At 41.5% G+C, this 10,436-nt stretch overlaps 2 protein-coding genes across 4 annotated transcripts; one reads left to right on the top strand and one right to left on the bottom strand.

Annotated features, from left to right (window-relative positions):
• Positions 1–282: 282 nt before the first annotated feature.
• On the bottom strand, positions 283–4,760 carry wdr83os (WD repeat domain 83 opposite strand). Its single transcript, XM_040147435.1, has 4 exons — positions 4,556–4,760; positions 3,358–3,463; positions 2,308–2,405; positions 283–690 (listed from the first exon to the last, which is right to left on the bottom strand). The coding sequence occupies exons 1-4, from the start codon at positions 4,603–4,605 to the stop codon at positions 624–626; spliced, it is 321 nt and encodes a 106-aa protein (XP_040003369.1). The 5' UTR covers positions 4,606–4,760; the 3' UTR covers positions 283–623.
• wdr83 (WD repeat domain containing 83) lies at positions 4,136–9,706 on the top strand. 3 transcript variants are annotated; one of them, XM_040147434.1, is made up of 10 exons: positions 4,136–4,315; positions 5,392–5,502; positions 6,293–6,413; positions 6,720–6,825; positions 7,010–7,058; positions 7,345–7,471; positions 7,703–7,770; positions 8,186–8,294; positions 9,009–9,123; positions 9,468–9,706. In XM_040147434.1, exons 2-10 carry the CDS (start codon positions 5,400–5,402, stop codon positions 9,621–9,623), a joined length of 954 nt encoding a protein of 317 aa, XP_040003368.1. In that variant the 5' UTR covers positions 4,136–4,315; positions 5,392–5,399; the 3' UTR covers positions 9,624–9,706. The 3 variants fall into 3 exon arrangements, with proteins under 3 accessions (XP_040003368.1, XP_040003366.1, XP_040003365.1); XM_040147432.1 differs by lacking the exon at positions 4,136–4,315 and adding an exon at positions 4,802–4,999; XM_040147431.1 differs by lacking the exon at positions 4,136–4,315 and adding an exon at positions 4,802–5,003.
• Positions 9,707–10,436: the final 730 nt, after the last annotated feature.

The raw sequence follows: 10,436 nt of genomic DNA, 5'->3' as shown, positions 1-10,436 counted from the left end.
CCCGGGACTCCCTGGAAAGCAGCATTGACACAGAGAATATTATCCTGGTGAAATAAAGTACACTGCATTAAAATGAAACTGAAGACGGGACTTAAGTTGACGAGACGAATCGGGCTTTACTTTTAAAGACACTTCCTGTTTAGTTTGTCAGCTAGATTGGAGCTTTCGGAAATATGAGATTTCCAATTGTAATTACCACTAGACTAGTACTAGTACTTAATACTAGACCGGTAAATATTGTAGCATGGCATTAATATTTTCTTCCAAACACAAAGCCGGCAGTTCCTTTTAAAGACTGTACAACTTTATTTTACGACATCCTGCAACAGATCTGCCAAACAGGAAAATTTCAAAGTTTTCATCAACAACCAAAAGACTTAGAAAAGGTTAAAAAGAGAAAAACAGGAGAACACAGTCGGAAACCATTTGATCGCTCCATCCTGACGTAGTGTCCTTATTGTCCACCTCTCCCGGCCATCTGTTTTCTCTCTCTTCTCTCTCTATCAAATTATCTTCCTTGCAGTCACTGTTTTTCCTCGCCGGGGGGGGGGGGCAAATCAGCTGCCTTCGTCAACCCACTCCGGCATCCAGAATTCATTTGCTCTTCTGCGGTCGGCTCTTGGTTACCATGGCGGCGACATTGGCTGCGGGTTCTGGAGGTAGGACATCACAACTGCTGAGATGGACAGCCTGCAGACAGCACAGGGAAAAGGCAGAAAACATCATGTGGCGTGCACGGTTATAGCTCCAAAGTCACGATGCAACAGTCCTTGACCACCCTGACGCCTCACTTTAACGAATTTCCTGTTCAGAATTGTATTTGCGACTGTAAGTACGAGGAATTATTCAGAGACAAAATTCACAGGCAGTCTGAGTCTGGAGAATTTTAAATATATCTTTATTAATATAGGGCTGACACCTATATATTTTGGCATTATCAGGGTATTGCTATGGTATTATGATGAACAGTATGGCTACCTTGAAAAAACATTTTCTTGTTTGCATCTGTTGCGATCTTTGAGCACCTTTGTTTGTGGAGTGTGACTTTTTTTTAAAATTACTTTTCGCTTATTGACCATAAAAAGCAAAAAACACGCTCCAGTTCTCTTAATTCTTCAGTGAGACACTATGCTTGCAAGTTGGCATATTATGAAACGCTGCAGTTGAGCTCGGGCTTGATTAGTACTGAAGTGGTACGAAAGAATTCATCCCTCAGCCATATGAAGCCACTGTGGGGTAATTTACCCAAACATTAGGGCAGGTTCACCCACCACAGCTCTTTCACACTGTGTAGGCACTCGCTTTTGTTTAATAACACAGAGATACTTACATCATATTTTGGCTATTGACAAATGTCCTAAAACTGGCCTTGAACCAGCTTCTGCGCACAAGGCTGGTGCATTAAGTTCGTCGTCTGACATTATTCGCTGAGCCAAACATTGTGCGTTACTAAACTATGAGTGCGTCAAGCTTGTCTTTAATACAACCTCATCTAGACGATGGACCAAAAGGTTTTTCCCTCATTGCAAATCTGTCTGCGAGGCCTGGACAAGTGCCCCTACGGTGGAACTTTTCTATAAGCAAATGGAAATGAACCACCCCTGGAGGTCACACAGTTAAAAGCTTTTGGACATTAGAGTTGGCTCATTTGTAGTCCCAATGGCAGGCAAAAGCAAGGTCTAACCTGCAGTTTTAAAACTGCGTAATTCAAGACTTTAATGTTAACACGCCTTTATTAGCCCTTTTCATAACCAAGAGCTGAAATGTGCAATAGACGCACAGGATTATAGCAAACGTATGTAAAATAATTAATCTGATCAATCAATGTGACGAACTGTGTTCTTCTATTTTATATTACATCAGACAAAACTACTCACAAAAGCAAAACTTCAATAACCCATTTCTGATTACAGTTTTCTTAGAGTCGTTAATGTGGACAACACCCTTTTGTAAAAATTATGATGTGATATGACCACTTCTTCGAGATAAGATTCAAGTGAGAGTCAGTAAAACTAAATAATAAGACATAATAAAACTTTAATATTGAATTTCCTCCAAGACATAGACAGTCAGCACTTCATCCAGAAAGCTGGACTACTAATTTTAGGTCTTTCCCTCCGGTCTCTTTGATACAACCCTCTCAGAACGACACTGCTGGTAAACAGTGTGGTTCTCTGCCGTGCAGCGCGCTGATGTTGCAAGATATATATATTTAAGTTCAGCATATATTAGTGTAAAAATAGTGCACAGGGAGCACACACATATAGCATATCTTGTATGCATAAACACACAGTATTGTATACTCACATGAAGCTGCTCATCATCTGTTTGGTGTCCTCTGAGCTTCTGGAGTTTGCAAAGCTGATGAAAGAGCAGTAGACTGCAATCCAGGCACACCACTTCAACTGAAACACAAGCACGCAGATTAGCTGCACAAGCTCGTGGGAGACTAGAAAGACCATATAATGGGACGTCAGATGTTTTTCTTTGGAGATAGACAGACAAACTGTGTTAGCACAGAAGAACAAAGCTCAGCTATTGAAGTTTCCTGTGGACATAGATGAACACTTAAGAGATAGCTGGACAACAGCGTAGTCGATAAATGGCACTGAATCAAAGAGTACCCGATTACCTTCAATTTGGTGTTTGTATACTGGCAAGTACACAAAGACGCATCATTTGGTGTATCACATATACACAATTGCCAAACATAAAAACAGCACTCCACGGAAAAAAACATTCTGAGGGCAAAAGGCGGCTCTGATGCTCCTTCATGCGTACTTGACATTCATACAGTACTTTGTTTGGTGTTGCCATTATTTTCTACACCCCCAGTAAAACATCCAGTGCATTTCTATTATGAGTTTCTTCTGAGCTGACAGAAAACCTCAAATCTGGCAGTCACTGCCTAATAAATTTGGAGATATTTTTTGTAGATAATTTATGAAATATCTTTGAAAAATACATTTTACACTAACGCATAAAAATAGTTCTTTGTCGATGGAAAGACAATGAATTAAAGAAATGATCTTGTATTGGACTGGGAGGCCACATTAGCCTGCTGCTGTCCCCTCTTTGTTTTGTTTATTCTGCCCTTAGTGCTGAAAGTCAGAAGCCGCCCTTCATTCTCTCATTTGAAAGGGGAGTTTACCTTTAATCTTCTAAATGGAACGACTGGGCCAGACCAAGGTCTACCATTCAGGGGCAACACCCATTTAGTGTGGACACACACACACACACACACACACATACAGGCACACACACGTAAACATACACAGAGGTAGAGGACAAGGGAGGGATGGAAGTCACCGAGGTTCAGTGTGAGGGTATGCGTGTAAGTGTGTGCATGTATGTCACCTTGAGCATCAGTCCACACATGCTGAAGATCATGCCGAGCAGGTTCATGTAGTCAGGCGTGGGGTCTTCCAGCGTGGGGTTGGTCTCTGTGCTGGGGGGCTTGTATCTGCAAAACCACAAAAGGTACATTAACCAAACACACAATGTAACAAGTATTTAATTCTTTTATGTGGGATCTCGTCACTGTCACACCACTCGTCCCTTTTTACTATTAAAATAGATCATCACGTCCATATGTGATTGTGGCACATCTCATTCAAAAACCAGGGGCATTAATCTGCTGCTACAACAGCCTCCACTTTTCTGGGGACACTTTCCACAAGATGCCCGAACCTGGCTGCAGGGACGCGCTCCCATTCAGCCGCAAGAGCATCGGTGAGGTCGACCACTGACGCTTAGGCGAAATGGTCTGGCTCGCATTCGCCGTTCATCCAGTTCATCCCAAAGGCGTAGACCAGTCAAGTCCCTCCACACCAAGCTGGGAACACCATTTCTTCATGGAAGTGGCTTTGAGTACGGGGGAAGTGTCATCTTGATACAGGAAAAGGGCCTTACCCAAACTTTTGCCACAAAGTTGGAATTAAAGTATTGTCTAATATATCATTGTGTGCTGCAGCATTAAGATTTCCCTTAACTGGAACTAAGGGACCTGGACCAAACCATGATAAACAGCCCCGGGTCGAAAGTACATACAATTTGAGGACAGATGTTTCAACATGCTTTTGGTCATGTGATTTAAGACACCCTTATATCAACGGATCGAATGCAATTGTCATTTGTTTTGGTACCAAGTCACCATTCGATTGTTGTGCACCTCAAGCAAAGCGTTTCTGACTGTGGTCCCACAAAAAGGGATACTTTTTTTTTCCCTATTGAAATCAGTGACAACTGACTGAGAAGGAGCCCAAAGAAAACACTTGCTAACTGACTGTCGTGAATGAGACAAGGACAAACGGCGGTGAGACACATTTGCTAAAACAGGACAGAACAAAGACACCCACAGCCGACTACATATTAACTAGTTATCATCATATGGCGGCTTTTCAGTGGCGCATACCGTTAAACCCTACAGCTGAATCAGCTAATCATGAGGGGACGGAAGATTAGCTAGTAAGCTAGCTTTGAGCTGCCGTTAACCAAGCTTTTTGGCTAGCTAATTCCCCAAAGTAAAGCTCTATTTTCTGTGTAAAATACTCACCTTAAAATCTTATTTTGTCTCCTCGGGTCTGCCATATTGTTAGAGGACATTATATACTACAATGCCCTCCTGTTGTGGATTATTATGAGGAATTTAAATCTCCGGTGACCGAGGGACAGCTGATGGGGCCTCTTCCGGAATGGCGAAGTGGGGGGAGTGGTTGGATCCGGCGAATTTCAAAATGAGAGCGCACGGCAATCCGCAGTCCAAGATGAAACGGGAAGAGGGTTTTTGAACTTTTATTTTGACATGTGTATTTGAGCCCGGCGTGCATTGCGGGAACTAGCAAACATGATGGGTAAAATGAATCAAAGGTTGCGTTAATGGTTTCAAACTGGGGATATAATAGTTACCATTAATATTCTTGTTATTATACTAGTTGCACCGGGGATATCAACATGGCAGTCCTCAGAAATTAAACTCGGTTCCAAGCACGTTAACTAACTAACTAAGTAAGTATCACAGTAAAACTAGATAACGTTGACTGCAACTATATAAAGCTCTGCTGTTCAGTAAGACATGCTAGTTCTGTTTAAAAAAAAAAAAATTACTGTTCGAGCCAATAACTTTACCAAAAAGTAGGTATCTCAAGAACTTAAGTAACTCTATTAGTTTCCTCGGTAACTTTGAGATAAGCAAGCCAATGAAATGCTTTCATTTTCCTGTGGCAAGAAGTATTACTAACCTAGCTCTTAGTCTGTTAGCAGTAGTTGAAGCTTTGTTGTAAAAACGAGCATAAAACCGCCCCATAATTAACTGTAATGCAGGGGAAGTTGTTAGCGTGGCTGCCATGTTTGTGTCAGGTTTTTTTGTTTTTTTGTTGTTGTTTGATTCAGGTTATGTCATGGCGTTCCCTCAGCCCAGACCCCAGGCTCCTCAGCTCCCTCAGCATCTGCTCAGGACCATAGACTGTCAGCAGGGAGCTGTCAGGGCTGTTCGCTTCAACGGTAAGAAAGACCCAACATACTTATCACCCTAACGGCGAGACTGTTGAGCTGTCGGCACAAGTTGTTTGCCAGTGATGAGGTGTATGGTTTAAGATAATGTTCAAGTTATGGAAGAAAAAAAAGCAATATGTAGTCTGACAGTAGACTAGTTTAGTTAAGGTAAATGCAGTGTGTCTTTTGCTTTCACACTTATTTCATTTTATCAAAGCAAAGGCCCTAGGACAAAAATTTGTTGTTGGGTCGATACTGACCCTCGCTGTGCGTGGCGGTTTAATGATTTCCCCAGGCACCCAGGAACCAACCAGTGCTCTGCAGCCGAAATGATTGATTGATCAGTCAGTTGACAGAAAATTAATTGGCAACAATTAATTAATTGATTAATGGTTTAAGTCATTTTTTAAAGAAAGAATGCCAAAAAAATCCCTGGTACTTGCTTCTCGGATGTGAGTAGTTGCTATTTTCCCTAGTTTTCTATGATAGTAAACTCAGCAGCTTTGGGTTTTTGACGGTTGGTCAGACAACAAAAGTAATGTGAATATGTTAACTTGGGCTTCAGGGAATAATGATGGGCATTTTTTCCACTATTTTCAGACATATTATAGACTAAACAGCTAGTCGTTTATTAAAGAAAATAATCGATGTAAACCCGGGTGCTCCTGGGGCCCCTTGGCAGCTGCCTGCGTCTCCCAGTTGACAATCCAGCCTTGGTGTGAACCCTCCATGTGAGTCACAAGTCATCCACGAAATGCCATTAGCTTATACCTGCCCTCATGTCTCCCTGTTTGGTCAGCTGATGGGAACTACCTGCTGTCCTGTGGCAGTGACAAATCTCTAAAGCTGTGGAGTGTGAGAAGAGGGACCCCGCTGAAGACATACAGTGGCCATGGATACGAGGTTCTGGATGCTGATGGGTGAGACAGTTGTCACAGCCTCCTCCACAGTGCGCCAGGAAGGTTATTTCAGCAAAATAAAAAAGTGTAAACTTGAAACAGAATTGAACAAAAAAGAAATTCTGAAAAGCTGTGCTGAACCGAAACACTGATGAATGGACGGGTAGATAAATTAGGTACTTAATATAATTTACATTATTTAATTTGTCCACCCCTCTGTAAATAGGAATATACTGTAGATACTGGACTATGTAACACCTCATTAACACAACTCTGTGGCCCCTGGAGGAAATAACACTGCTTTCTTCTCATTGGCTGCCTCCACAGTTCCTATGACAACAGCCAGATTTGCTCCTGCAGCTCAGACAAGACAGTGATCCTGTGGGACGTCGCCACAGGCCAGGTCACACGCAAACTCAGAGGTCACGCTGGGGTCAGTTCTGCTCTTTATAACTCTGTTACACCCCATTTCATTTAAAAGCCTTTTCATGTTTATTTGTAGCACCTGCATATTTTTTACATTCCTCGGTATGTGTGTCTTCACACCTTTGCTTTATTTGATCATTTTTCATTATTTTACAAAGTGTTAATATCTCAATCAAATTTTCTGCTCACAGAAAGTCAACTGTGTCCAGTTCAACGAAGAGGCAACTGTTATCTTGTCAGGTGTGTCTTCACTCAATGAAATGCCTACAGTGCAAACTACATGATTCAGTATACTATGTGGGTTTTTTTGGATAGTGCAGTGTGTATTATGTGACATACAGTATCTTGCCACTTGTACATTGAGACGTCTTTGTGAGGTTGTTGGTCTGTGTTTATGTTAAACCTTGACCAGCTCACCAACACTAATACTGATCATTGCTGATTCTATTTGTGTTAATATTTCCTCAGTAAAATGTGTACACGTGTGGTCTGGGGGTGTGTGTGTGTGTGTTCTCTCCTCGTCCAGGGTCCATAGATGGGACAGTTAGGTGCTGGGATACCAGGTCCAGAAGATTTGAACCCATCCAGGTTCTAGACGAGGCTCGGGACAGCGTCAGCAGCCTGAAGGTGGCACAACACGAGCTGCTTACCGGGTGAGAAAAGTTGACGGTCACATATTGGGGTTGATTTAATTGAATGGAATTAATCACAAATTCACGAACTGTTTGTCTCCTGCTCATTAAGATGGCAGCAGATTAAATTTTAAATGGCAGCAAAGAATAGACCACATGTCCCCAGTTTTGTCATCCCTCCATTTCCAGTTAGACAGAGACTTCATTTTAATATTTTACTGGCACATTATTCTGAAATCATCTTCTGTTTAGATCGGTGGACGGCAGAGTGAGGCGCTACGATCTGAGGATGGGACAGCTGCACGTGGACTTCATCGGCAGTCAGTAAACGTTTTCAGAACATCTTTTCAACATTCCTATTTTAAAGAATAATGATGATTGCTATCACTAGTAACAGTGTCAGTAGTAATATTAGTACTAGTCATAGAAGTGATATTAAGTAATAGTAATCATTTTTAATTTTTAATTAACAATCCTCCTTTTACTGAACAAAATAACACAATGTTTACTATTATAAATGGCTGAAAGTTACTACTTTGTCTGCTCTTGAATTGATTTTACACAATCTGTCACTTTTATCAGTCTCTTTCTATGACCATCGAAATGCAACAACATTGACACTGTCTGTTATGAACACTGGGAAATGACGATACATCGCCGAGCATAAAAAAAAAAAAAAAAACTGAAAATTGGAGTTGATTGAAAGCATATCCCTTTAACGTGTGTGTGTTCCAGGTCCCATCACCTGCGTGTGCTTCAGTCAAGACAGTCAGTGCACTCTGAGTTCCAGTTTGGATTCAGCAGTCAGACTACTGGATAAGAGCACGGGGGAAATGCTCGGAGAGTGAGTGCTGTTCAGTCTCTTTTGCACTTGTAAAACATGGGATGCAGTAGTAGGGCTCGTTAATCTTTTTTCAGGTAACAACACTGTTTGCAGCTCACTTTTTAATGTACGCAAGGGACTAATCACCTCTGTTTTCTCTCAATATTTCAACTAACTTTAAATCGATGAAGCCATTTTTTAGAACTCCAACCGGACAGGAGTGGTGTCTATTTTGTGGTGAACAGCATCGTATTGCGGATGTTTTGGATGCACAAGGGCATAAAACTGTGGGTGAAAATCCTTGTAAACCAATCTGCTCCTTCTAAAAATGCTAAATTATTAAAGCTGTCATTAATTCAGCCACCAGTGTGGCAGCTTGTGCCATATTTATCTCTGTAAAGCAGCTCCAGCGGCGCCATTTAGCAAAACCTCAGGACAGAACGACTTCAACACCACCAACTAAAACCTCAAAAAGCACCACAGAGTTGAGTCAACACCAGTCTGACCCAGCCGCAATAAAAGTAAAGCGAACATTACAAGATTCAAAAAGCTGGAATTAATTGATTGTGAATGTCCTCCCTCTCCACCCTTTCCATGTATGTGGAGCCTTGAGGTTTACAAAAAAAGTCACCAAAGAAAGTTTGCTTAAAAACATTTATTGACCTTGACACAAGAACTCATGTTCTTTCAGAAATCACATCAATCTCGATGCTTTGTTTTGATTGATTCACTCAGGTATACAGGACATAAGATGAAGGGCTACAAGCTGGACTGCTGTCTGTCCAGTAAAGACACGCATGTCCTGAGCTGCTCCGAGGACGGACACGTCTACTGCTGGGACCTGGTGGAGGTAAGCATCCAGTTAAAAGAAAGAATTACAAGCGAAAGGGGGGCGATAGAAGGCACCCGAAGGTACAAACGTCCGCTACTGCGGAACAGTACGTTGTCCGGCAGAACAGGAGCCTGTGACCATCTGTTTGATTTTATGATAGAGCAGCATGTGACTGTGAAAATGCGCTTGGAAGTCCAGGTTGTCAAACGTTCCCACCAACGCACGAGTGCATCATCTTTTAACCCAAGGCTATCTGTCCACCGAATTTAAACCCAAATATGATCTAACGTTATATGAGAACTTTAGAGAAAGCGAACTGAAATCATACAACTCCTGTGTCCTGTCAACTCTCTGGCTTCCAGGGGTCTTTGTCTTTGAAGCTGCCAGTGGGAAAAGCTGTTGTCCAGTCGCTGTCCTTCCACCCCACAGAGACCTGCCTCATTACTGCCATGGAGGGGCGAGTCCAGGTGTGGGGGGCAGAGCCAGAGGAGACAGAGGAGGACGTGATGGCCACATAGGGACAGACTTGGATTTTTGTGTGTGCGAAACATTCATATATTTTTATACAAAACCTTTAATAAACTTTTTCTTGTGTAACTTACACCAAATTGTGTCATTTCTCTTTTTACACAAACGAAATTCCCACAAATACTGTTTGGTTCTGTACAAGTTTAACTTTATTAGCAACTGTACACACCATGAACATAGAGATGAGCACATTAAAAAATAAATTAATCAGCATGAGAAAAGAATGACATCAAATAAATAAATAACTTATCTTACATAAATACATGTTTTTTTTAAACTGTGGCTGGACCTTGGACGAATAAGTCTGAAGTGTACAGAACTTCACTCAGCTGCGTTTGTCAAACCGCATGCCGTTTCTACGCAGCCTTGTACAGGCGATCCGCTCTACTGTTAACCCCAAAATTGCACTGAAGATTTTAAATAAATACACGTCAGCTTATTTACAAAAATAGTCAAGTAGTTTGTAGTAGAATCATGTCTCCGTTCTGCCTCCTTTTCACCACTTTGTCAGAAAGCTAAGATTCAGAATAGGGCAAAATCTGCTGACATTTACATCATTTATAAAAAGGTATTTACATTTGAAGAGCTCATTTCAAATTCCGTATATGTATTTGTTCCTGCCATCAGATGAAAAATCCCTTTTTTAGAATGCAGACTGTTGATGAACTAAGAAAAGCAGCTCGATATAAATTTTTTTTTTTTTTTCAGCTTGACTGCTATCAGAATAGTTTGGTTTTTTTTTAAAGCTTGCATGATCCAATAGTAATAAAATCCGTATCCTACTGAGGCCCATGAGCTCACCA

The sequence above is a fragment of the Xiphias gladius genome, chromosome 15 (genome assembly GCF_016859285.1).
Source record: "Xiphias gladius isolate SHS-SW01 ecotype Sanya breed wild chromosome 15, ASM1685928v1, whole genome shotgun sequence".
Classification (NCBI taxonomy): domain Eukaryota; kingdom Metazoa; phylum Chordata; class Actinopteri; order Istiophoriformes; family Xiphiidae; genus Xiphias; species Xiphias gladius.
This window is presented reverse-complemented; position numbering and strand designations above follow the sequence as displayed.

Coding starts and splice junctions, on each gene's coding strand:
- wdr83os (XM_040147435.1), bottom strand. CDS start 4,605: ATGTCCTCTAACAATATGGCAGACCCGAGGAGACAAAATAAGATTTTA. Junction 3,464..4,555: donor AGACAAAATAAGATTTTAAG/GTGAGTATTTTA, acceptor GTGGTTTTGCAG/ATACAAGCCCCCCAGCACAG. Junction 2,406..3,357: donor TGTGTGGACTGATGCTCAAG/GTGACATACATG, acceptor CTTGTGTTTCAG/TTGAAGTGGTGTGCCTGGAT.
- wdr83 (XM_040147434.1), top strand. CDS start 5,400: ATGGCGTTCCCTCAGCCCAGACCCCAGGCTCCTCAGCTCCCTCAGCAT. Junction 6,414..6,719: donor GAGGTTCTGGATGCTGATGG/GTGAGACAGTTG, acceptor CTGCCTCCACAG/TTCCTATGACAACAGCCAGA. Junction 7,472..7,702: donor CAACACGAGCTGCTTACCGG/GTGAGAAAAGTT, acceptor TCTTCTGTTTAG/ATCGGTGGACGGCAGAGTGA.